Source organism: Equus asinus, chromosome 28 (assembly GCF_041296235.1).
Source record: "Equus asinus isolate D_3611 breed Donkey chromosome 28, EquAss-T2T_v2, whole genome shotgun sequence".
In the NCBI taxonomy this organism is placed as follows: domain Eukaryota; kingdom Metazoa; phylum Chordata; class Mammalia; order Perissodactyla; family Equidae; genus Equus; species Equus asinus.
In genome coordinates this window covers 32,480,130-32,505,740 of record NC_091817.1, presented here as the reverse complement: position 1 = coordinate 32,505,740, position 25,611 = coordinate 32,480,130, and the positions used below count along the sequence as shown (strand labels likewise).

Sequence of the window (25,611 nt, the reverse complement as noted above, 5' to 3'; positions counted from 1 at the left end):
CGTGAGGGAAATACCCAAGAACTAGCTCTTCCTGCCTCGTACCTCATCATCACCCACACAGCCATTAGCCACATTCTAAGCCATTTATTCAACAATTCTATACCCCAGACTGCTTTTGGCCCCTGGACTAGGCCCTCATTGCTCCTGGCATGGAGGCCATGCAGCCTGACAGAGCCACCCAGGGCCCAGCCACCAGTGGCCACAATGTTAGTGGCTATAACCGCTTCATCTGCCGCCGCTCCTGTCGGCGCTGCCGTTTCTCATTGTGCTCTGGTGCTGGGGTGCCACTGTCTGCCGTGAACCACGGGCCCAGCACATTCACCCACAGGAGGTAAAGGGCCCGGCCTGGAGCCTAGGAAAGAAAGGGTAATTTGAAGCTAGGTGCGGGAAATTAAAGAAGAGAAGGGTTAGATGCCCCAGCCCCTTTTTGGGAGCCCCACAACCCACGCACCAGAAGCCAGAAGGACCAGACATAGAGGGAGAAGCAGCTGAGCACCTGCACGATGGCTGTCAGTAGGATGACATCCTTAAGGTGCCTGTGGATAGAAGGGAAGCTGCAAGGGGCGAAGAGTAGATGGGCCCCAGTTCAGCTCTCATCCACTCTCTTCAAGTTGCAGGCAGCTGTGGGTCTTGGGCTATTTGGGCCCTAGCACCCCAGCCCTGGGGCCGCTCACCTGAGCTGGCAGCGGGGGACACTCACTCTGCCATGCCCTGCTCCATGTTGAGATCCATTCCACCATCCATCAGGGCCCCATCCTCAGAGAAGGCCGCCCGTGCCATTGAGCTCATAGAATGGTAGCTGGCCCCATATACTGCCAGACTAAAGCCCAGGGCCATCTGCAAAATAAGAATGGGGGTATTAAAGGCCAGCCACTGATCCTATGTGCTCGTCCACTTCCCAGGACGGGGGACACTTACCCAGGCCCAAAATGAGGCAGATGAGTAGAAGAAGACCAAGGTCACAAGACAGTAAATGGCCTGTAAGAAGACAAAGGATCAGGCTGGGATCAAAAGCTATCCCTAAACCATGAGCCTCCCTTGACTCTGACCAAGAGTTAGGCCAGGCTAACTGGGGACAGCTTGTTTCTTATACGGTTAGGGGAAGAAAGGGTCTGTTCTCCAAGTTCTGAGTACCCAGACTCCCCTCTGACACACCAGCCCGGGAAAGAAGCCCTGGTGTATCTGGGAAGGGAAACGCTTTCAAGCCTACCTGGGACTCACACCCTCATTTCTTTTTTGTTTTTATTTTCTTTAGTTTTTACTAATCAGCACTTTCTCTCTGTGCCAGGATCCTTTCTCATTTCTTCTTAATTGGAGTTTTCTTCTGGAATCTTGGTTGTCACATACACCCTCCCCACCACCACCATCAAACAGAGCTGAGGACCGTGGGACCTTGGATGGGCATAGAAGCAAGGAGACAGGCACTTACATTGGCCCCCAATATGATCCGCAAATAGAACTTCAGGGTCTCTCTGTTCTCTTCAAATATCTGCTTCTTTCCTCTCGTGCCCACTTTGCCCTTGGGCTGCAAAGGGATGGTGAGATGCTGTCAGAGCCCCGCTCAGCCAGGGACCTACTCATCCTCCCCAGCAGTCTGGTTAGCTACCGAGTTCCATCTGCACCTCTGCCAGGTGCCCAAACCTAGCACAATCCTTGGGAAGTCCACCCCTCCTCCAGTACATTCTGCTTATGGCCGACACTATCTTTCCAGCACCCCTAACTCATGATCGCCTCTTGTTCGCCCTGGAACAATCCAACACCAGGCTGATATCTCCTAGCTCCCCTGGTAAGGTCAGGCTTTGGGGGGACTCCTGAGTGGCGATGAATGACGCCCGTCTCCGGCCTCTGCTGGAGTAGTCCAAATCTAGGCTGACGCCCTCCCACCTCAGGTCTCTCAGATCTCTGGCCAGCTTTGTTACTGTCTGGTACTGACGCCCACCCCGCTCTGGCACCAGTTCTGGTACGGTCCTGCGCCGCTCCACTCCCCTCCGCCTCGCTCTAGCAGGGTCTGGCCACTGGATAGCGCTCCCCTCCGGCTGACCCGCTTCCCTTGATGTCCTTCCTCTGTTTTCAGTCTCCCGGCACCGAGAGCGCTTTGCCGATGAGGACCCCGCCCTACCCGCCCTCCTTACCGCCATGGTGCAACACAAATACCCAGCCGGGAAAAAAAGAGAGAGCGACCGAAACCGCAGTCAGCGGGTACCACATCGACAGCCCCCAGGCACTTCCGGTGCAAACCCAAAACGTCACAAATGGGACGGAAGTGGGAGGTCCACTTCCTTCCCCAAGCCCCGCCCTTAGGAGTTGGTGGGACTACACTTCCCAGAAAGCTTTGCGCGGGGGCGGAGGCGGCAGGGATGCGATGGCGGAGTCGCTGCCCCTGGAGGTGAGAGGATGCAGCCCCTCAGGCCTACCTCAGGACAGGCCCCGCCCTCGGGGTCCCGGGCTGTGGGGAGGGATTGTTAGACAGTTCGCCCGTCCCCGCCACTCTGGCGGAAACGATTCGCCCGGGAGATCCCAAGACCTGCAAGTTATGGGTAACGGCCCCGCCTTTGGGCCACTTCGTCCCCTTAGCTTGAGGGACCATCCTCTCCTTCCCCATCGGCCCCCGGAGATGATTGCTCTGTCACCTCAGAGAGGACAGGCCCTCTGCCTAACTCCTTCTCTTGAGATGGCCGCCCCTCCCCCTCATTTCTGGAAGATGTCCGTTCCATCCCATGGTCCCCGAAGGGTAATCTGTCTTATCCCCATTGGTCCCTTAGGATGGTCGCTCCATCCCCAGGAGATGGCTGCCCCCTTCCCCTGGCGGTGGGAGACAGAATGCCCTCTCCCCATCAACTCCGTGCCTGGTCTTTGAGTTCCTTCACGGAGTATAGGCCTGCTCCCTACTTCTTCGTCCCCTGAAATGGCCACCCCTACCTGCTTCATCCCATGGGATGTTTGCTCTTTCTTCTTAACCTGGAGCAAGACCACTCTGCTGTCACTGGTGAGAGAGAAATAACAGGTTTTGTCCCTAGTGGCCTCTTAGGATGGCCTCTCTCTCTCTTTCGCCCCCAGAATTGGCAGCCCCCTCCTGCTGCGAACGGGAGATAGGCCACTCTTTCCCCATAGACCCTGAAATGGTGCAAGAATAGGACTGCTCCCACCCTATTGAGCCTCCTGTAATGACATCTTTTTTCCCCTTGACCTCAGAGAGGATATCCTTTCCATCCCCATAGACCGCAGGGATGACAGTCATATCTCTAGTAGCCCCTTGGGATGGGGTTCATGGGATGGCCTGAGAAGGGCCACCCCCCTTCTCAGCTCAAAGAATCGTGCTCCCTCCCATCAGTGAGGACAGGTTTATTACCCTCCCTTTGCTCCTTGGGTTGGCTGCTCTGTCCCAGAAGACAGGATGACCACTATCTTAACTTGGCTCAAACAGGGTTTCCTGTTTCCCCCTGGGGATGGGAGCTTGGTCAGTCCCAGTCTTCATCAGCGTTCTCTCCTTGGCCCAGAAGGCTGTTCTCCCTAGTCATTCTCCTCTCAATAATGATCTGCTTTAACTCCCCACCCCTTCCCTGAACAAACCTTTGGTGAAAATAGAGGTAGAGAACCATCCATCCTTAATTCAATCCAGTAAGTATTGGCTGAGCACCTTGTGTGTGCTAGGGATCAGAGAAGGGACGAAGTCAGAATGGGCTGATGAGGTCAAGCTTAAGGGTGATATTCCAGGGAAGAGGCCCACATAGGCAAAAGGAAATAGACATACTGTGTTTGTAGGACAGTGGGAAGATTGGATTGGGGAATTTCTGGGATCAGGAGTCCAGTCAGGCATGGAGGCTAGCAGTGCTGACCCAAGAATGGAGATTTTGTCCTGAGGATAATGGGGAACATTGTAGGTTTTCATCAGGGGTGTGCTAAGACTGAAAGCTGTTTTTTTAGGGAAATTAACTTTGTGACAGTAGTGCAGAATGACTAGCAAAGATGAGCCTGGAGGCAGGGAGGTCAGGTGGGAGATTGTGGAAGGAATCCAGGTCTGTGGTGATGAAGATCTACGCTACTAAGGTGGTAAAGTTTCAAAGGTAGAAATACTAGTAACAACAATGCAGCAACCACTTATGCAATGTCGATTAGGTGTTAATCCCATCATAGCTATTAAATATATATATGTACACATAAATAATATATATGTATATATAATTGAATCCCTATAAGACTATGATGTAGATTTTTAATATCCGCATTTTACAGATATGGAAACTGAGGCTCAGAGAGGTCTAGTACCTTGCTTGAGGTCACACAGTTAGGAAGTAGTGGAGCTGGAATTTGAAAGGGTCTAAATTAAGCTGGCCTAAAGCCTATGCTTTACACCTGTATCTGAGAGCAAGCGACAAGAGCAGGAAGAGTACAAAGTATTATGATCTTCAGGTGGTATACGCTGTTAGCATGGAAGCTCAGGTGCTGGAAAGTTAGGAGGAGGAGCTGCTTTGGACTGAGGACAGAATATTAATTTTGGTTGAGATTAAGGTCATAGTAAAACATTTGGATGAAGGATCCTGTGGACAGTTGGCAATACTGGACTAGCACTTGGATGATAGGACAATGTGAGGATATTGAATTGTTGGTTATTCCTGTAGAGGTAAGTGTTGAAGCCATGCAAATGAATTTATTACCCTAGGAAGTAAACAGATCAAAAGACCCAGGTCAGAGCCCTGGGAGCCAGAGAAGAATCCAGAAACAGCAGTTGGAGTGCTGAGTGGAGCCCTAGAAAATAGAGTGTAACAGGAGTCAAGGAGGGAAGATTCTAGAAAAAAAGAATAGTTAATATAGGGGCCTGCCCCATGGCCAAGTGTTACATTCCTGTGCTCTGCTTCAAAGCCTGGGGTTCGCAGGTTCAGATCCTGGGCGTGGACCTATACACTGCTCGTCAAGCAATGCTGTGGCGGTATCCCACATAGAGGAACTAGAATGACCTACAATTAGGATATACAACTATGTCCTGGGGCTTTAGGGAGAAAAAAAAAAAGAGGAAGATTGGCAACAGAGGTTAGCTCAGTGCCAATCTTCCTCACCAAAAAGCATTAAAAAAAAAAGAATACTTAATATAGGATCACTCCTGGCCTCATAGGCAACAACCTTTCCAGACCCCTATAGGGCCTCCAATCTCACCACTCCAGCCACACAAAACTTAGGTAGAGTGAGGGCCTGAGCCTCCCAGGCTGGATCTTGCTGAGCCAGCTGAGAAGGCGAGTTGGCAGTGGAGAAGATAGGAAAAGAGTGGGATCCCAGAGCCCGAACTGTGAGGGCAGGAGGAAGGGATGTGGCTTCCTGAAAATCACAGGAGGAGCACCTGACTTGCTGTGTTCTAGAACCTATGCAAGACACTATACTATGTTATTTAATTCTCACAATAACACATTTAAATCTCACTACAATTGCCATTTTACGGATAAGGAAAACAAAGCTCAGAGAGGTCAGTTAATAGAGTAAGGATTTGAACTAAGTTTATCTGGTCCCAGTGCCCAGCGTCTTTTTGCCAAGCAGCAGGAAGTTTGATTTTTTTTTTTTAAAGATTTTATTTTTCCTTTTTCTCCAAAAGCCCCCCGGTACATAGTTGTGTATTTTTATTTGTGGGTCCTTCTAGTTGTGGCATGTGGGATGCTGCCTCAGCATGGCCTGATGAGCAGTGCCATGTCTACGCCCAGGATTCGAACCGGCAAAACCCTGGGCTGCTGAAGCAGAGCGCGCAAACTTAACCACTCGGCCAGGGGGCCAGCCCCAGAAGTTTGATTTTTATCACTCAGTACAAACCTGGATCCAGATAGGGCTCAGGAAGGGTTTGTTCACAGTAAAGATACCTGGAGGCTGGAGAGGGGAAGTGAAAACTCTGTAAAACTTAGGATCTAAGATGAACTAGAAGCCAGGGCTCTAGTCCCCTCGGACTACTGTACCATCAGCTGGAGTAGTTTCCAAAGGCCTCGCAACTCTTTTTTTTTTTGAGGAAGATTATCCCTGAGCTAACATCTGCTGCCAATCCTCCTCTTTTTGCTGAGGAAGACTGGCCCTAAGCTAACATCCATTTCCATCTTCCTCTACTTTATATGTGGGATGCCTACCACAGCATGGCTTGCCAAACCGTGACATGTCCACACCTGGGATCTGAACTGGCGAACCCCAGGCCGCCGAAGTGGAACGTGGGCACTTAACTGCTGCACGACTGGGCCGGCCCCATGGGCCTCCCAACTCTTAACAGCCCCCAGTGTCCTGTCTTTTTCCCTCAGATACTCACATATATTCTGAGCTTCCTGCCTCTGTCAGATCAGAAAAGAGGCCTCCCTCATGGGTCGGGCTTGGTACTGTGCAGCCCAGAATGCCCTTCAGGAGGTAAGGTGCCCCCCCTCAGCTGGCCCATTTTCAATTGTCTCTCACTTCATCCTGCTCATGGCTCTGCTTCTACATCATCCATCTGTTCGTGCATGCATACATATTCATACAGTGCTGGGACTATACAGATGACTAAGACATGGTCCCCTCCCCCGAGGAGCTCATAGTCCAGTGAAGGGGAAAGACAAGTATGTGAGTGATCATGATATTGTGTGCTCAGTGCTGCAACAGTGGAATGAGGTGCAACTGGAACATGAAGAAGGACATCCAGAGGAGACGGGCAGCATCAGGGAAGGCTTCCTGAAGGAATAGGATAAGGATGAAGGTTGGTCTTCCAGGGCTGGTAACAGCACAGATGAAGGCACCAAGGTGTGAAATAGTTCTGGAAACCACCATAGAAGTTCCATATGACTGGAACTTAGATGCGTGTGGGAGAAGTGCTGGAAGATGAGGCTAGAAAGGGGTCAGACTGCAAGCTGGCAGGTGTGCCAGGCAATGTTAGTGGGGCTTCCTCTTGATTTCCCTCATGGAGCCTGTAAAAGAATGTTAAGTCAGGGGAGTGACACAGTGTGATTTGTGTCTTAGAACTGCAGTGCAGAGTGGACTGGAGAGGGCAAGTCAGAGTGTAGGGAGACAGCCCGGCTAGGAGGTGAATGCAGACGTCTGTGCTAGTTTGCAAGGCAAGCAATGATAACTCTTTGTTTAATTTTGATTTCTTTGTTATACTGGGCTTGAACAGTTTTTCTCATTAGCTGACCGTTTATATTTGCCTCTTTTGTTTATTCATGTTCTTTATCCATTTAACTACTGGGGTCTTAGTGTTTTTCTTACCCATTTGTATGAACTTTTTCTACATTAAAGAGATTAATCCTTTATGTATTTATTGAATATATTCCTAGTATGTTTGCCTTTTAATTTGACTTATAAATATGTGTTTATCTATGAGATACGGAAGTTAAATGTCTATGTTGTTGATTCTGAACATGCTTTTCTTATTTCCTCCATTGTTTTTTAAACTTAGAGATCTCTTGTCTTTTCAGAGATTTGATAAATATACACAGATTTTTCTTCCTTTTTTTTTTTAAATGGACTGTATTTTCTAGAGCACTTTTAGGTTCACAGAAAAAGTCTTCTGTTTTCTGGTTTGAATCTTTGTTTTAATTTTTTTTATTGGTGACATTTATTTTATGCTATGAGGTAAGAAGCTAAACTGATTAGTTTTCAAATAGCCCAAATACCATTTTCATAGACTCTTCCCTTCCCTGCTGGGTCAGAATCCTCTGCTGCAGCACATTAAATGTGTGTGTATATAAGTAGGGTCTATTGTCAAGTTATCTATCCAGTGTCATTGAGCTTGGTGTCTAAAGGAATTTGGTTTGGATTTGCTGAAAATTTGAAGTGTGAGACATCGAGATGGTGAGGTCTAGTTGGTAATGGGATTTCTGAGTGAGGAATTCAAGAGAAAGGTCTGGGTAATAAATACAGATTTGGTGTCATTAAAGAATGAGTAGAAGTTGAAGCCATGGATAAGTAACTTCCCCCCACGAGAGCATGAAGAGCCATAGGAACAGCAGGCCACAGGAATGCCCCAGGGGAGGACACCAGTCCAAGGGCATGGAAAGGAGGAGGTGCCGACAGAGGAGGCTGAGGAGATCCCAGAGAGAGGAGGGCTGGAAGTCAAAGGTGGAGAGCATTTCAAATGTTGAGTGGGTGACTAACAGTGTCAAATCCCACAAAGAGTCCAGAAAATAAAGAAAAGATAGAGTCCATGACATTTGACGTCCAGGGAGGTCACCAATGGCTTCAGCAACATTTGGCATCTGGGGAGAAAAGCCAGGTGGGTTGAGGACTGAATGAGAGAAGAAAGGAAATGTAGAGAGTGACCTCACTTGCAAGAAATTTCCCCACGAAAGGAAGGAAATAAATGGGACTGTAATGAGAGGTTGGGGTGGGCTCAACAAAAGGATTATAACTGGGAGAAATCTCAAATATGTTTATATGCTGAAGGGAGTCACTAGAGGAGGGGTGAATGTAGGGAGGAGAGAGGTCAGGAATGGTGATGCCACCTGAGGTGGTGGCAGAGACAGGCTTCAGCGTACAAGGCTTGGTCTTGGACAGGATGGAGAGGACGTCACCTCTCCTCCTCAGGAAGTGGGGGGTGGCAATGTGGAGCCATTTGCTGAGGAAGTTCCTCAGAGGCTCGTAGCCTCTTTGCTACATGAATTTGGAGGCCAAGTTGTCTTAGGGGCAACTTGAGAAAGAGGTAAAGGCCGGGGCCTCAGCAGAGAGGTTTGGAATATGCACAGGACAGAAGGAAGACAAAATTACCAGAGACACATGGAGAGGCCTTACTCACTCAGATTTTGGTGCTGCCTGTCTGTGCCTACGCCGTGCTGGGACCTGGGGCTGCAGAGCTGGGGAAGACACAGCACTCAGGAGCTGGCAGTGAGAGGGAGACAGCATGAGCCAAAAGGAGGCGGTCTTGAGAGTCTTGTGAGGCCCACTGAGGATCCAGAGAAAAGATTCAGAAAAGAAGACTTCACGGAGAAGAGGATGCTTGGGCTGAGTCTTGAGGAAGGAACAAATATTTGCTAAATAGACAAATGGGAGCAGGTAAGGGGTGAGACAACTCCCCCTGCTCCAACAGAAAAAGCAGCTGAGCAGAGGCATGGCAGCGTGAGACAATGGTCAGAAGTTGGCATTCCCAGAGCTGGGGGTGGGGAGGAAGGGGGAAAGGGCATGGCAAACTGGGGTTGGTGGGCAGGGGTCTGACAGAGAAGGGCTTGGAAGCTCAGCCTGCATCCTGTGGAGTGGAGAACAACCAAAGGGTCTGAAGAACACTGTCAATTTGCCTTTTGTGAGGATCACCCTGGTGACAACACCAAGGATAGACTGGAGGCCAGGACCCTGATAAGGAGGGAGCTGCTGTAATGTATTTCTGACAGACAATATGGGACGTAAACTAAGGCAGAAACAGTGAGGTAACAGCAGAGGGACAGACTACAGTAGATCAAAGGGATCAATGGAAGGGACTCTGGTCATTGTGGATGTGGGGAGTGCGGGAGGACTCTAGGATGACTCCCAGATTTCCAACTTGTGTGAATTGGTAGAGGGCATTGAGAATTTAAGAGAAGGGGCAGAGTTGGGGGATACGACAGTGAATTCAGATTTGGGCATGTTGCATCTGTGTGTCTGAGAAAGATCCATCAGGTAACTAGCTCCCAGGGTCTGCCATTCTGGAAAAAGATGTGAACCACAAATAAAGTAGTTCATAACCGCAAATGGGATGAAGTGCAGTCTGCCAGGTTGCACATGGAGGGCATGGAGGGGAACAAAGAGTGTGTGTGTGGAGTGGAACAAATCATGGAGAGCCCACTCGTCTCTGCACTGAGTCTCTCTCTTCTTTGGTGACCCCAAAAGAGGTGGGTGGGGGCAGGCTAGAAGGTAAGAGGGGAGCCAGGACAGCAGAGTCGCAGGACCCCTGGTGGGAGAAAGCATTGGGCAGACTGGCCATCCACAGCAGGCGGCATGACAGGGAGGACACTTGTGGGAGGTCTGCAGAGAAGCCCCCAGATGTTGATGACCTTGCTGGAGGGGAGCTGTGTCCTGGAATGAGTGATTCTTTGGGGGCAGTGGTGGAGGGGAAATGGGTGAGGCAAGGGGTAAATAGGTGGCCACAGTGGGTATGGGTGTACCATGTGCTTCCAAGAAGCGTGACTGTAGCAGGAAAGGGAGGAAGAGGAGAGGGGAGAAGAGGGGGTGCAGGAGCAAGGGAGGCTTTTTGTTGCTTTAGACTGTGAGGTGCTTGTGGACTCTGAGGAAGGAGCAATGGGAACGCCAAGACTTCAGGGTTCCCAGGGGAGAAGGTAGGGGACAGGCTTAGTAGGCCAGAAGGGAGTTGCCTGGAACCAAAGAGCAGGTGAGGGAAGGAGGTTAGGACAGGCCCTGCCAGGAGTCGACTGGTGGATGTGGACAGGGCAAAGGGAGGACCTTCCCACCCCATGGCTTTGGTTTCTTTTCTTTTTTTAATTTAATTAATTAATTAATTTATTTATTTTGAGGAATATTAGCCCTGAGCTAACTGCTGCCAATCCTCCTCTTTTTGCTGAGGAAGACTGGCCCTGAGCTAACATCCATGCCCATCTTCCTCTCCTTTATACTTGGGATGCCTACCACAGCATGGCGTGCCAAGCTGTGCCGTGTCCGCACCCAGGATCTGAACTGGCAAACCCCAGGCCGCTGAAGCGAAACATGCACATTTAACCCCTGCGCCACCGGGCTCGCCCCTTAACGTTATTTTTGAGGAAGATTAGCCCTGAGCTAACATCTGCTGCCAATCCTTCTCTTTTTGCTGAGGAAGACTGGCCCTGAGCTAACATCTGTGCCCATCTTCCTCTAGTTTATATGTGAGACGCCTGCCACAGCATGGCTTGACAAGAGGTGCCATGTCCGCACCAGGGATCCGAACTGGCGAACCCCGGGCCGCCAAGCAGAATGTGCGAACTTAACCGCTGCACCACCAGACTGGCCCCTGCTTTGGTTTCTTGTTGAAACAGAACAGGTCATCTCTGAGAAGGCTGGAGGGAGCGGAGGATACTGTAGTAGTGTCAGGGCTTGGGGAGAAATCTTGGGGAGGATCAGAAGAGAGCCCAGAGGTGGGGAGGAGGTGGGAGTGGGGGAAGCCAGTGCTGATGGCATGGGCAAGAGGGGAGACCATGGCTTCTTCAGGCAGAATTCTGTATCCCCAGCATGCACCCAGAGGAGGCATCATCCCTGACCAGGCAGAGGGCAAGACAAATGGGCACAGCAGCATGAAGGGGCCAAGGCCACCAGGACCCTGAGGAGAGTAATCAGGGGAGAGGCCTCTGGAGTCCGGCAAAGAAAGAGAGGGCAGAAGAAGCAAAGTGGGCAGTCAGGCCCTGGGGTAGAGGTGAGATTGGAATAGAAATAAGGGAGTGAGGAGAAGGAGGCCAGCGTCAGAGTTTGGGACTGTGGAGTCCACCATTTTAGAGCTGGAGCTGCTCCAGCTAACCGTGAGCTCCAGATAGAACGTTGACAAAGACTGGTTTTTTGTGCCTCTGCAAAACTCAGCCTTCCCCCACCTTTCTGGGCTGTGAGCCCTGGGAGACCATGACACAGGTTCCTGGGCATCTAGGGCCCTGCTGACATCCTACCACCACCCCAACCCAGGGAGCAATGTGCAGAACCCTATTGTCAGGAGGCATCTCCCAGGGCCCAGGTGTGGGTAGCTTGCTAAGGAGGTAGTGCCTCCAGCTAGTAGGTGCAGTGGAAGATTCTGGCTCACCAAGGCCAAGCTGAGGCCTATCCCTCATCAGGCCAGGCTAGGATGCGTGACTTGGTGACTTTTTTCCCCCATGACCTGCCCCCATTTAATCCCGATTTTTCTCAAATAAGGTAGACAAAGGCAGCACCCCATTCACACACCCAGGCCTCGTCCATTATGGGGGGAGCCTTGGCTGCCGGCTGCTGTGTTGGTCACTGTGAAGAACAAAGGATGGCTCAGATGCTGCCTTCTTCTGCCTGAGGTGTTTATAAAGGCCCGGAGGCCCGCCTGTGGCACAGCGGTTAAGTTCGCACGTTCTGCTTCAGCGATGCAGGGTTTGCCAGTTCAGGTCCCAGGGGCAGACCTACGCACCGCTTATCAAGCCATGCTGTGGCACGTGTCCCACATATAAGTAGAGGAAGATGGGCACACAGGTTAGCTCAGGGCCAGTCTTCCTCAGCAAAAAGAGGATGATTGGTGGCAGATGTTAGCTCAGGGCTAATCTTCCTCAAAAGAAAAAGAAAAGGTCCAGAGGAGCCTCTGGAAACGACCCCTGAAGTCTAACTCCTCTCTAGAGACCAAAGGCCCGGGTTGCCAGGGCATACATTTTCTCAGACGTCTCCTGGAGAGCAAGCGTGTTAGCTTTGGATTCCTGTACCAGCAGACAGGAGGGCCATTGCTCTGTCAGATGGCCTTCCAAGTCTGCACACAGGCCTGCAGTCTCAGTTTGGGGCTTCACTAGGTACAAGGACACCCTGGCCTCTCACAGTCAAGGGACATGTGTCACTTTTAGCAGGTTTAGGGCATTTCCCGAATGATTTTGTATTTATTCTTCAGATGCCAGCGCTGGGAAAGGAGGAAACTGGGGGCTGGTTAGGCCCTGTGTATGGGGTGGCTGGCGCAGCAACGGGTACCCTTGAAGCATCCGGAAGCATCTTCCTAGGGCCTGGGAAGGAGAACTTTACTACACTGGGGCCAAAGATCAGAACCCAGGAGCCTGCTTCTGCCTGCTGCTCTGCCCCCTACAGGTGATAAATATCCCTTAAAGGCTGCTCCTGGGCTTCTGCCCTTTGAGTCCAGGGTAGACCACCTGGGTGAAAGCTTAGAGGCTGCCCCCTCCCCACCAAGAAAAATCATGGGGAGCAGGGAGGCAGTCTCAAATCTCAACACACACACACACCAATAGCTGGAAGTCCTTTAGGCTGGCCCCTGCCCCTTTATCTGATGGCTTTTGCTGCCACCAGCCAGCCCTGGACTTGGACCCTGGGCTGACTGTGAGTGCCCTCCCTGGGCTGTTTGTCTACCTGTTCATAGAGAGACACTGGGAGAGAGGAGAACATTCCTGGCTGCTGAGGCTCTGGAAGGAAGGGAAAGAAAGGAGACTAAAGGCTGCTTGAGCTAGGGCCCTCGGGGGTGGCATGTGACTGGTGGGGGCCGGTGCTGCCTTGGCAACCAGCACCGCTCTGCACTCCCCCAGTCATAGTTCACCTCTTCATCATCACATGGCCTCATCTGTCATGCAGGGCTTTAAACAGCTGGAGGCCTGCTTTACCTTTCCTCCCTGATCTTTTCATCACCCTCCCCATCCTCGGACACCAGGATCTTCCCCAGCTCTCCTTAAATCTGAGAGAGGGACCCAGGCCGTTGGGAGTCCCCACTCCCCCCCTGTTTCCCAGTGTCCACGAGGGAAGCTGTGGGGAGTACTCCTCTCATCCACATTCTGTTCCGGGAATGGGGTCTGGAAAGGGAGCCTGGTTTGACCTCTGATTCCTGTGGAAGTGGCCAGCAGCTGGTCCCCATCTCTTAGCACATGTTCCTTCCCAGGATGACAGCCAAGGTGGCTGCTTCTCTCTGTGGCAGAAGCATGAGTTCCATGTGTCTCCCTGGGATAAGTATCTTGCAGGAGTGCGTATTATGTGTCATTTCTACCTTCCTGATTCCCTTTTGATGATGTTCTGTGGGGTACAAGCAGGGAACACCAGCTTTTTCTTGCAGTTACTGACAGGACAGGTTATCAGAGAGCTTGCTTTCCTGCATCAGGATCATGTTGATACATTCAAACAAGAGCCTTCTTTGAGTACCACTTACCTGCAAGCTGGGTATCCGTCAGGAATAGAGAAACGGGGCTAGGATTTTAGAAGCCAAGTCCCTTCCCCCTCCTCCCCCAGATCTATTCCACACAGACCTGTACCAACTTCCCTTTGGCTCCCTCTGGCACAAAATCAGGGGAGGTTCTATGAAAACTGGGGTTCCCCAAACTCCTACACAAGCCAGCTTATTCTCACAATGACTTAGCCTTGAGCTCACCTCCAAGCCCCGCCTCACCGCAACCATGTGCTCCCCTATTCCTGTACAGCAGGGCCAGCTCACCTTCTCAGCGCCTCTGAGACCCATTCTCTTAGCTCCCACCCACAGAAATGGGAGGCTTCTCCTTCCTTACCTAGATGGGTAGATGGACTCTCCAGAGATGAGCTGCCGGGATCACAAGCACATCTTGAACTCTGGAGCCTGCAGGGCCCACATGTGTTAGGGCGTACACACATGCACGCACACACACACGTGCATGCAGGCATTTTCATTTACACACACAACCCAATTTTGTAAACATTCATGTGGCTGAGACGACACAGGCCACCAGGGGATCTAGGCCTCACTGCCTGCCCCAAACCACTGGCACCTGGGCCACAGGGGGTTGTGGTAAGGGACACCTGCCTAGCTTCTTCCTGCCTTCAGCTATTCTGAGGGCTATTTATATGCTCTCGAGAAAGTGGGGGAGGCTGGTTGTTTAGCTGATGCCAAGCTCTGAGTCCCTGGAGTCGGAGCTGAGTCCTTGGGTTTCAGAGCCACCTTCTGAAAGTCCCAAAGGTTGGAGTCCAGCATACTTTGTCCTCCTGCCACCAGGGTCTTTGCTGGGTCTCCTCCAGGCTACCTCCCAGCCCTCCTGTGCCCAGCATGTCAACTCCCCACTCTGTCCCCCCGCTGTAGGCATCCAGTCCCATCCATCACTAACCTACCCCTCATAGTCATCCCATTTGAGCCCCAGTGTGACTTGTCCTCCCAGCTCCCACTTCCCACCAGTACCACCTCAACCACACACAACACTACACACCACAGTGGGTCCCCATTGTGAAAGGGCCCTTCCCTGACATGCCAGTGACTTGCCTTCAGACTGGGATGGCTTGCCAGCTTCATACCAGGTGCTGCAGGCTGTTGCCTACCACCTGGGCCCACGCCTGCAGAGCTTGTGCCTCAGTGAGGGCAGCCCCCTGGAGGCATTCTTCATGACCCTGATACCTGGCTGCCTGTCCCTGCATATCCTCAACCTCAGTGGCTGCAACAGCCTCTTCACATCAGGCATGCTGCTGGCTCAGTCCGAGATGGCACAGGAGGTCCAGCAGACGTGGTGCTGCCTCTGTGAGCTCAACCTGGCTGGCCTGTGGGACCAGGCCGACCTCAGCTTCAGTTGGCTCAGCAGCTGTGCCCCCAGCCTGGAGCGCCTTTCCTTGGCCTACTACTTGGCGTCACCTACGAGCTGGGCCCAGCCTGGGGCTCTGTCTGCCCCCAGGACTCCTCCCCCTCCCAACCCCTTCCGCTACCTGCTGTGATCCGTGAAGGAGTACTCACACTGGCTTTCCACTGGAGGCCCTGCAGCCCCTGGGCCAGGTGGCCGGGCTGCAGATGCAGGAGCTGAGCCTGCGCAGCTGCTGGGACTTCTCCACAGAGGCCCTGGCCCTTTGCCACCAGCAACCAGGCCTTACCTCCCTGGACTTTAGCAGCTGCTCAGAACTGGCTGATGGGGCACTCTTGGCTGGGAGCTTCGGCCTGCGGCACCTGCAGCAAGGGAGCCCAAGGAAGCTGCAGTGGCTGACGGATGCGGGATGCACAGCCCTGGGGGGCTTGTGGGAGCCGCAGAGCCTCGACATGGTGAGCAGGCGGGAGGGAGCCGCAGAGCCTGGACATGGTGAGCAGGCGGGAATTGGCCCAGGCCCTGTGCTCGGGGTGCGGAGCTCCACCCCCAGTGGCCTCCCTCAGCCTGGCCTACTGCTCCTCACTCAAGGTGAGCCTACCATCCCCTTCCTTCCTCACCAGGGGTGGGGGCTGGGGGAACTGGGCGTGTGGCACCAGGGAGGAACTGCCTGGTGTGAGTGTCCAGGGAATAGTAGTTACAACTGAACTTGGGACACAGTCTGGAAGGGGAAAGGAGCCTAGACAGACAGTGCTGCTGTCTCACTGGCGGCCCAAGTACTGGGAGGTCCAGGTCCAAGAGACCAGGGTAGCCCAGCCCATGAGGTGGCACACGCCTCACATGCCAAGTGCTCAGTGACCACTGCAGTCTGGGGAGGGGCCCTGAGGGCAGGTGTTCTGGTGAACAGGGTGACAGAACCAAGCCCTACAGGAAAGGGGCACTGAGGCTACACAGAAGAAGGTGCTTAGGCAGGGCCTGTGGGACATAATGGGATGTGGGAGCAGCAGGGTCATTTCTTGGCTGAAGCCAGTTCCTTCAAGAGGGATCAGCCTGTCCGTCTGGACGGGGTCCCTGTCTTGGCAATGTCAGTCTCTCCCTCTGTAGTGGATTATTCCCTGAACCTATCAATATGACCAGGGCATTCCCAACCTGAAAAGACCATCTCTCAACCTTTTCCCCACAAGCACCTCTCTTCCCCTGCCCCTCCATCTTCCCTTTACCACTGTGTGTCTCTTAGCTATTCTCTCTGGAGCATTCTTGTGTCTCCGCATCTTTCTACAAATGAGCTTTCTCTGCTCTGCCCTTAGTTCCTGCTCCCCTCACCCCAACTGTTCCTGGCAGCCCTATGCCCATGGCGACCTCACAGTTCTGCTTCAGATTCTAGAGGGAGCATATCTGATTGGCTCAGCTAGTGTCAGATGTCCACTGCTGTTCCAATAAGCTGTGATCAGGGGGTTGCATCAGCCCATCCCTTCAGGAGAGGCTGGGAGCATAGGCAGGGCGTACACCTTAGAAATTTCCACCTGCATCCTTCCAGCCCCAGCCTATCTAGGCCTTTGTCTTCCAGCAAACTCCTGGTGTCCCAGCCCCATGGCCCACCCTCTCCATGCTGACCTTTCACCAGCACAGGGACCATGCTGCTTCCCTCCATGGACCCTCTGGTAGCTCCCTATTGCTTGTGGGGCTAGAACCTTAGGCAGAACCTTCCTAGTGACCTCTGCTAATCCTGGTGACCCGAGCACAAGCCACCTCTCCACTACTCTCTCTCTTCTCCACTTCCCTCCTAGGATGCCTCAGTGCTCTCCCTGATCCCAGCAGTGGGCCCAAGCCTCAGGGTGCTAGACTTATCCTCCTGTGTGGTCCTCACCAATCAGACCCTGCAGGCCATCCGTGCCTACCTCACCCACCTCTCAGTCCTGCGCCTGGCCTGGTGCAAGGAGCTCTGTGACTAAGGGCTTTGGGGGCTGGAGGAACCAAGTGAGTAGCCTGGGGTCCCAAGTGACAGACCCTCAAGGTCATAGAGGGTGGGGTGGTCCCTGGGCTCAGTTGCCCTGCCCTTTCAAGTCTCTCTCTAGGAGCGTTTGAGGGCCAAACTCAGGAGAAACCTAAGTAAGGGCTTCTTCCTGAGTCATACTGAGAGCTGGTGCATCAGGCCTTGGGCCCCAAGGACCCTTCTCCCCAACCACAGGGCCCCTTCATGCTGCAGGCCCTGCAGGAGTTGGACCTCATAGTCTGCAGCAAGCTGACTGATGCCACTTTGGCCAAGGTGTGGGGCGAGGGGTGTGGATAGCCTGAGGGGCTGGGTCTGGAGCCAGGGGCCCCGGGCTGACCCACTTTTTGGTTGGAAAAAGTTCCTTTCTTATTGGCTTCTGCTCCCTATGGCCATTCCTCTGGCTAGGGGTGGGGGAACCTGGAAGGGCTCCAGACCCTAGGCTCCAATGCCATACTATACTTCCCACCCCCCACCCATCCTTGCAGGGGCTCTATTTCCCCCAGCTGAGGCAACTGTCACTGAGCTTGTTGCCAGCACTCACAGACAAGGGCTTGGTGGCTGTGGCAGGGGCCACCCCAGCCTGGAGTGCTTGGTGCTGAGTCACTGCAGCCTCGTCAGTGACAAGGGCTGGGCCCAGGCAGCCAGCTTCTGGCTGAGGCTGCAGCACCTCAGCCTCTCCAGCTGCACATAGCTCGTGGAGCAGTGCGTGTGTCGGATGATGCCACAGTGCAGGGTCAGGCTAGGGCCTCATGCCAGGTTAGGCACTTATTCAGTGGCCTCCCTGCAGAACACTGGATACCATTAGGCAGGCATTGCAAGCAGCTCCAGATGTTAGATGTGACCGTGTGTCCTGGTATCAGCATGGCTGCCATCAGGTGCTTCCAAGCCCAACTGCCCCAGGTGACCTGCTCCAATCCTGCTTCTTGGGAGGGAGTGATCTAATCCTAACCCTCTGAGGCCAGGTCAGTAACCAGCCCTAGGGCGCAGTCTCCATCTCCAGAGTCCCCAGCCCTGGCCTCTTGACCTGGAGTTTGACTCAGTGCCTCCTGCTGCCCTCTGCTACATACCCCAGAGCCCCTTCCCCAAGCTATAAACCCCTTTTCTAGGATGGAGGTGGGGGCAGGAACTAATCCAGGGCAGTCCAGGGGGCTTTCTGCCCCAGTCTGCTCCACAGCCCAGCAGGAGCTTCTTTCTAGCTACAGGTTGCTGCCACAGGCCCCTGGAAATGCCAGGTCCTGCTCTCCTGGCCAGGCCTGGGTGAGGAGGCCAGGCCCACAGGTGGGCTGGGTATGGTGCTGGTGGGGAGCAGACCTTGTGCCTCTTGCCCTGCCCACTTCTCACACCTAAGGCCCATGCCTCACCTTACAGGAGCTCTACCAGCCCTGTGCCAGCAGTGAGCTTTAGCAGCTAAGCCACAGTCTTGTAAACCCAAACCAAATTAAAAATTCCAGCTTTTACCTCCTTGCCTGAAGTTCTCAGACTAAAGGACCCCTCCCCTCCCCACCTTAGCTGAAGCAGCCCAGCCCAGAGAAACTGTGGAGGAAACACCAGAGGGAAACACTTCTTCCTCACACCTGGTCCAAAGCCACACAGACACTCCAGCAGGTCCCAGCTTCTTCCCTACATGGTGGGAGGCCTCTCCCCAGCACGAGCTCAAGGGCATGTCCTGCAGCAAAGGCACATCTGTGTGCACTTGTCCCAGCCAGACCCCAGGAGCATGCTGATTAAGGATCCCTGAGTCAATGAGGCTGTCTTCAGGAAAAAAGGACAACAAAAAAAGAAGATAGCATCTCTGGGTAGGAAGGGTCATTAGAGGTCACTCGTCCAACCTAAACAGTGCAGGTGACTTCTCAACAGCAGCTCTGAGAAACAGTCTGTTCGTCTGGCCCTCCATATATCCATCTCTCTGTTCTTCAGTTCTAGGAGTAGCTAGAGGGGCTGCCTGAGTGCCCACAGTCACTGTGCTTTATGTGGGGATTCAGAGGTGACAGAGCCCTTCCAGCCCCCAGGCCAGATGGGGAGGCAAATTAACCAACAGGCAGAGACAGTCCAGTGTGCAGGGTGTACACAAATAGAGAAACAAGCACCTGGGACCAGGAGCCCAGCAGAGCAATGAACTTAGCCTGGGAGGTCAAGGACCAAGGCCATGAAAAATGAGCAGAAGAGAGGAAAGAGGGCAGTCAGACAGAAGGGACTGGGGAGATGCACATGGGCAGGCCAGAGCTGGTGCTGAAGGGGGAGGGGGAGGGTCCAGGCCCTGACAGGGTGTAGAGAGTATGCCAGCTTAGACCAAGCACTGAGAACCCTGCAAGCCACAGACACTCTGTTGGAAAGGCTAAAACCACAACTTGTCTGCAACCTACCTCAACTCTGCTCAATCATGGTACCATGACCATTATCCCATGGACAAGAGAGAGACATTGAAGAATACAGGATGGGGGTGGTGTGTGTGTGAGTGTGTAATCAGAGCAGCTTCACATTTGAGAAAGTAGTTGGGGTAGCTAGTATTGAGAAGATTGGAGGGGCAAGAGAGGAGGCAGGAAGTCAAGAGGTTCTTGTCAAGATGATGATGGCCTGGGCAAGGGACTGGAGACATTGAGAAGAAAGAATTGACAGTATCAGGAGACTTAACTGCATCTGGCATCCCCACTCCCCATTTTCACCTTGAACTCAATAGCACACTATTCCAAGTATGGTAGGAAGTCTCTGAATGCAGGAAGTCGGCATGTTGGGCCCTAGATGCCCAAGTCAGAAGCATAGCTGGGGAGAGGGGATGCAAGTGTTCCCCAGCACATTCTCCAAAGGAGGTGCCATTTCATCACTTTTCAAGGTAATATGTTGATGGTTAACACTGTTAAAAAAGATATTTGAGGAGGCATTGGGAAGGAGAGGGAGTGAAAGGCATGGAGAAGGAGGTCAGAGGGTAGTGGCAGCCTTTAGCCTACCCTGTGGGTCCTGTGGGCTGGTGTGCTCCTCTTTGCCTCAGAGACTTGGGGTCCTGGACCAGAACCTCTGAGCCTCTGAGCCTGACCTCCAGCAGGGCCCAACACTCCTAGTGGCTTCTGCCCCCAGGGGCTCTGGCCTGTGTGTGGCCCCCACCCCACCCTTGCTCCTGCATTGGTTTTTAATCAGAATGCAGGGCTTCTGGCACTGAATTCCCTCTAGTTAGAATCAGCCCACATCCACCCACCAGCCTGGGGACATCTTTTGGAATCTTGAGTTTGCCCTTCAGCACAAAGCAGGCCCAACTGCATATCTCTCCCTTCAAGCCTCTCACCAGAGGGCCTCTAAATCCCACAGAGATCACAGGGCAGGGCCAAGCAGGGTTGAGGACTGAGCTCAGACTGTCAGGAACTTTCTGGAAAATGACTCCCAGATTAGGCCCCTGTTAATGCTGCCCAGGAAGGCGTCCACTTTGAGCAGTGCCTCCTGCCCTGCTAGTTCTCCCTCAACTGACTGGCAGCCCCCAGACCTCAAGCCATCCCTCTCTGCAGGCCCAGCACTGAGGGAGGCTGAGGATTCATCTTGGGAAGGGCAACGGGGCCAGCCTACCACCACCTCCTTCAGAATACCAGCCCCTCAATTGTAGCTGCCCAGGTTTGTAGGCCCAAACTGTGGCTCTGGCCTGATGCCCCATCTCATTTGCCAGCTAAATTTGAAGGCAGGCTTGGCCCACAAGATTCAGAACTGACTCAACACATGCCAAAGAGCCAAGCAGACTTTATTTCTGCTGAAGCCTCTGCTGATCAGGATGTCTGAGCTTCTCCACCCTCCACCCTTTGTGGCCACTGGAGTGACAGCAGCTGTGGTCCTTGGCCAACCTCACTGTCAAGGTTCAGCGATGCTGCAGTCATAGCAGAAGTTGAAGTTGGTGGGGGGTGGGGGGATGGGGGGTGGCTTCTCAGGGATGGGCACGTTCTCCAGCTCCAACAACCGCAGCTTGGTCTCCATGGTCAGCAGCTGCTCCAGGTCCAGCCGTGTCTGCTCACTGCCCATGGGACTGCCCAGCAGGGCACTCAGCCCATCTGTCCACAGGTGGAACTGGAGACAGGGCCAGCTCCATGAGGACCTGCCCGTCTCTTCCCCTGCCCAGTTGCCCAAATTGGCTCAGCCTGCCTAGACACTCACCTCCCGTTTGGAGGGGGCAATGAAGTTGAGGTACGCCTCCTCCTCCTCGCGGTCATAGCTGACTGAGAAAGCTAACTCATAGAGGTCCTGGGGAAGCAAGGGAGCCAGGAGCACTGAGCAGGCAGCAGGGCAGGGGCAGGCAGGAAGGAGCCCCTAGCCCCCACCACACTCACCTTGTTCTGCTTCCCGGAGCCCTTCTCCCGGACGTGGGGGCAGTCCTTGCCTGTCAGTAGTGCCCTGATGTCGGCCACAGGGACTGCAGGAAGAAGGCTGGGCTAACCACTGGAGCCTGAGGAGGTCCAGGGGCGTGGGGCGGTCTGGGGAGAGCAGGTGTCTGACCCCTGCCCCTGCCCTCCTTACGCTGCTCAGGCAGGCTCTCAGGGGGAGGTGGGCTGGCACCCTCCTCCACATCACCATACTGCAGCACCTTATGGTTGGGGGATAGGCAGCAAAACCACAGCTTGTCTGTGGGCAGGAAGAGGGAAGGAGTGATGAGAGGGGCTCTGACCCCAACCCAACCACACTCTGCCCTCCTCTGCCCACTCAATGACCCTGGCGCCTCCGGCTGCTGATCTTGCGGAAGAGTGTCCCCTCGCACAGGCGGAGCAAACGCTGCTGACGGATTAGGCCCATGAGCTCTGGCTTCAGCTTCTCCCGTAGTTCCCTGGGTGGGGGGAGGGGACTTGCTGACCAGGACTGACCTGGGGCAAGGCCCATGGGGCAGCAGGGGAGGTGAGGGCTAGGACTTGGACCCATCCCCACCAACTCACAGTATGGGAGGGGCCAGTGTGCCCTCCTGATGCAGCCGCTCAGTCTGCCGCAGCCGCAGCACCTCCCCGTAGGTGAGCGCGTTCACCTTGGTTCGGAAGAGCTCCAGAGAGCTGGGCTTCAGGGCCAGCGTGCGGGCCAGCTGCTCCCGCACCACTTGCATGACCTGGGGCCACCCCAAGCTTAGCTCAGGGCCTGAGCTCTGGGCCCCTACCCAGAACAGCCCCTTGCCCTGCCTCAGGTCTCCCTGTTCCCACCCCCCTACCTTGTCAAAGTCCTCCTGTGTGGCCCGCATCTCCTTCCAGGTCTTATTCAGCAGCTGAATGCTCACACAGAAAAGCTCATGGAAGCTCTGGTCTTGGCCGAAGAACATGGGCGAAAAGTCCTGGGCTGTTTCGGAGCCTGGAGCGGGGGGGCAGGAGGGGCTCAGGGAGAAAGTGTGTGCAGCCCCTGGCCCTCTCTGCCCTTCCGTCCCCTGTTCCCAGACACATTGTTCCCAGTCCCACTCACAGGGCTCCCCGACTCGGAGCAGCTCACACAGCAGGACGGTCAGCTGGATGCTGCTCCGGGCAAAGGGGCACTCGTGCTTGTCCTCTCGGCTGCTATTCTCCAACACAAACTGGGGTAGTGGGAGCAGAGAATGGCGGGAGTCATGACTAAGCCCATGGGGACCCTGCGTGGACAGGCATTCTGCTGTATCTCACCCTGCCCCATCACTGACCCTGCTGTAGGCGCTGGGTGCATGTCTGGAGAAGTAGAGCATGTTGTCCAGGGCCAGCAGGCCGGGGGGTACACGCTCTAGGTCCTGCCCAGGGTTGCTGTTCTGGGGGAAGGGGGACAGGCAGTTCAGGAAGGCTCCCAGCCCTCTGGAACAACAGCAGCCCCAGCTTGCGGCAGGGGTGGGGAGCTAGGTAGGGGTCACTCACGGAGAAGCCCAGTTTGCGGAATTCGCGGGCACAGAGGGATCGGCGACGGTCAGCACTCAGCCCAGTGCCCAGGGACTCCCCCTCCGGCTCAAAGGCAGCCTGGCGCAGGGCCTGCAGCTGCTCCCGCTGCTCCTGGGGGTCATTATTTGGGTGGGGACGGGTCAAAATTGTAGACTGAAGGCCAAGCTCCAGCTGCCCCCAGCCTTGTACCCCCTCAAGGCACCCACCTGGCTATAGGGGTCTAGTGGCATCCGCATACGTGGCTCCAGCAGCCCCAGTGTAAGAGACTGCAGTACGTACAAGTGATGAGCCATCTCGTCGCCCAGGGGTGCTGCACTATGGATGATGTTCTGGAGGACAGCCAATCCATGGGTGTGAGTGTAGGCTCACTGGGAGATGGGGGGTGGGGAAGGGTCGGCCTGGCTCCATCCTTCCTACCTTGTAGATGAACTGGCGAAGGTTTCTCTGCCACAGCTGGTCAAGCATGTCCTGAGGTGGGTGGGAAGTGGACTTAGATGATTTAGCCCCACCATGAGCACCTACCCTGTAGGCCCAGGATGGAACATAGTGCCCACTAGCTGCTGTCCCCATCCAGCCACTAGATGGACACTCACCTTACGTTCAGCAGGGCTGGCCCCCTGCAGCAAGGCTGTCAGCAGTGCCATGGCCTTGGTTTGCAGCTGCTGGTTCATCCTGGGGCAAGAAGAGGGCTCAGCCAGTCATCTAGGGTCTGCCTCTGCTCCCCTCATCTGTACCCCATCCTCAGACACTTACACCTGTAGGTGCACCAGCAGCCTACTCAGTGGCACCTCGCTCTTGACCAACTGGCCCAGGGCAGGGCTGCTCAAGGTCACACTCTCCAGCAGCCTGAGGGCCAGGGGCTGCACAGATGCATCCATCAAGTTCATGTTCACATAGCTCACCACCTGTAGGAGGAGTAGGGGTTGTCACTGCCTCACCACCATGGAAGGCCAGACCCTGACACCACCCCACTTCCTGCACCTGCTGCCCCTAGAAAAGCCTACCCACCTTCCTAACAAAGGGGATGCTGAGCGTCTCCCAGGACACCACACCGTGCTCCATGAGCTCCAAGAAGGTCCTCAGTGTGAGAGCCAGCACCTCCCCTAGGCTGGGGGGACATCTGGGGCTGAGCAGGGCCAGACCGGGACCCCCAGCCCCACCATGTCCATCACCCACCACAGCCCGGTGCTCACTCATCCCCATCCTCAATGATGGTGCCTAGTCTCTGAAGCCCATCACGGCTGATGACTTCCTGAGCAAAGGTCATGTCTGGGGCCAGCAGGACGAGGTGTTGCAGGGCTTCTCGGCGCACTTCACGACTCCCACTCTGCAGCCTACCCAACAGCCACTCAGCCTCAAGGTCCTGGCAGCGGACGGAGGCAGGAGCAGAGGTGAGGAGGATAGAGGTAGGGAGTGGGAACTAGAGGTGTGGGGACTTGAGTGTCCACTAGGTGGAGTACTGCGGGCATCTGGCTGGGGCCTCCAGACCTAGGGCAGAGGCGCAGCCGGGCACAAAGAAGGCACAGCAGAGGGGCAGGGAATGAGGGTGGGGCCTGGGGGGTGGGTCGGGGGGACGGGAAGGCATTACTGGGGCAGTGCTGAGGCACAGGATGCTGCCGTTCTTGATCTCTGCGCGGTTCTGGAGAAGACAGCAGAAAAGGGAGAGAAGTCAAGAAGAAGTCTGAGGATTGGTTAATTGGGGTTGTCAATCAGGATCTGGGAGTCAGTAAAAGATTACATTCCAGTCAGTGGGATGATGAGTCTGAGAAATCAGGGCCAGGTTAGAAGGGGTCAGAGAGAGGACTGTGGGGGCTGAGTGGGAGATGGGACTCACGTTCTCAGTGATATATCTCCTGTGGCCATCAGCAAACTGCAGGGCATAGCGCTCAGAGTGAGCCAGGCTCCACCTGGGGACGGTGGAGGCTCAGTAGGCATGTAGGAGGCGCCACCTCCCTCCTGCCCTTCCCCCACCCCCTAGCCTGGCAGGCCGGCACTCACGCGTCGCACACCTCCTTCAACACAGCGGCCAGGGGCTTTGCCTGCAAGTGGAGAGATCGCTCATGGGGCCAGGAATGGGAAGGAGTTGAGAAGGATCCCGGGGGGAGGGGTGGGATGGGCTCTTCCGAGGGGAAGGGGGCGACGCAGAGGTGGGCGGTGGGGTGGATGGAGGCCAGACAGGCCGGGTGACCTGGTCCAGCTGGATGAGCTGCGGGATGGCGTCACGCATCTGGACGGCGATCTTCACCACGTTCCGCGGAGGAGCCATGGTCCAGCCAGGACAGGGGCCCTGCACTTTCCAGGCTGTGCAACCTCCCGCCAAGGGCGCACCTGGCCTGGGCCCCTTGGGAGAGGAGGGCGTCCCTCTGTCCGCAGCCTGGCCCCCGTGGCCCAAACTCACGGCCCAGGCTTCCACTCCCGGCCAGGCGCCGCGGCCTTCCCAAGGGAGCCGAAGCTAGTTCCGGGTTGGAGTCCCGGGGCTAGTAGGATAGGACAGCTCCTGCCCTGCCCCGCCCCCAAGAGGCGGCCCCGCCCCACCCCAAGGTGCGGCAGGTTGGGGCGGGGAGGACAGGCTGCCTGCGCCAACACACCTCCCGTTCCAGCAAGGTGACCCACCCAGTCCCACCACCAATCCAGCACAGTCCCAGAGAGGGGCCCCGAA

At 54.7% G+C, this 25,611-nt stretch overlaps 2 protein-coding genes across 4 annotated transcripts; both read right to left on the bottom strand.

The window, feature by feature from the left end:
* Positions 1–69: 69 nt before the first annotated feature.
* TMEM208 (transmembrane protein 208) lies at positions 70–8,864 on the bottom strand. 3 transcript variants are annotated; one of them, XM_070500195.1, is made up of 8 exons: positions 8,723–8,864; positions 3,571–3,647; positions 2,920–2,983; positions 1,430–1,525; positions 919–978; positions 701–837; positions 452–536; positions 70–352 (listed from the first exon to the last, which is right to left on the bottom strand). In XM_070500195.1, the coding sequence occupies exons 2-8, from the start codon at positions 3,597–3,599 to the stop codon at positions 215–217; spliced, it is 609 nt and encodes a 202-aa protein (XP_070356296.1). In that variant the 5' UTR covers positions 3,600–3,647; positions 8,723–8,864; the 3' UTR covers positions 70–214. The 3 variants fall into 3 exon arrangements, with proteins under 3 accessions (XP_070356296.1, XP_014683236.1, XP_070356297.1); XM_014827750.3 differs by lacking the exons at positions 2,920–2,983; positions 3,571–3,647; positions 8,723–8,864 and adding an exon at positions 2,133–2,286; XM_070500196.1 differs by lacking the exons at positions 2,920–2,983; positions 3,571–3,647; positions 8,723–8,864 and adding an exon at positions 1,940–2,115.
* An 11,945-nt stretch (positions 8,865–20,809) lies between these two features.
* ELMO3 (engulfment and cell motility 3) lies at positions 20,810–25,493 on the bottom strand. Its single transcript, XM_014827639.3, has 20 exons — positions 25,141–25,493; positions 24,951–24,991; positions 24,787–24,859; positions 24,541–24,591; positions 24,146–24,315; positions 23,961–24,060; positions 23,706–23,857; positions 23,546–23,624; positions 23,370–23,420; positions 23,159–23,281; positions 22,932–23,063; positions 22,727–22,828; positions 22,516–22,624; positions 22,271–22,407; positions 22,008–22,171; positions 21,789–21,901; positions 21,598–21,702; positions 21,411–21,493; positions 21,238–21,324; positions 20,810–21,150 (listed from the first exon to the last, which is right to left on the bottom strand). The coding sequence occupies exons 1-20, from the start codon at positions 25,216–25,218 to the stop codon at positions 20,938–20,940; spliced, it is 2,163 nt and encodes a 720-aa protein (XP_014683125.1). The 5' UTR covers positions 25,219–25,493; the 3' UTR covers positions 20,810–20,937.
* Positions 25,494–25,611: the final 118 nt, after the last annotated feature.

Excerpts from the sequence above, each read along its gene's own strand:
- ELMO3 (XM_014827639.3), bottom strand. The coding sequence starts at position 25,218 with ATGGCTCCTCCGCGGAACGTGGTGAAGATCGCCGTCCAGATGCGTGAC. Across the intron at positions 24,860-24,950 it reads TTGAAGGAGGTGTGCGACGC|GTGGAGCCTGGCTCACTCTG; the intron begins GTGAGTGCCGGC and ends CACCGTCCCCAG. Across the intron at positions 24,592-24,786 it reads GGAGATATATCACTGAGAAC|AACCGCGCAGAGATCAAGAA; the intron begins GTGAGTCCCATC and ends TGTCTTCTCCAG.
- TMEM208 (XM_070500195.1), bottom strand. The coding sequence starts at position 3,599 with ATGGTTCTCTACCTCTATTTTCACCAAAG. Across the intron at positions 2,984-3,570 it reads TACCTCTATTTTCACCAAAG|TGACAGCAGAGTGGTCTTGC; the intron begins GTTTGTTCAGGG and ends CTCTCTCACCAG. Across the intron at positions 979-1,429 it reads GGATCATATTGGGGGCCAAT|GCCATTTACTGTCTTGTGAC; the intron begins GTAAGTGCCTGT and ends GTCTTCTTACAG.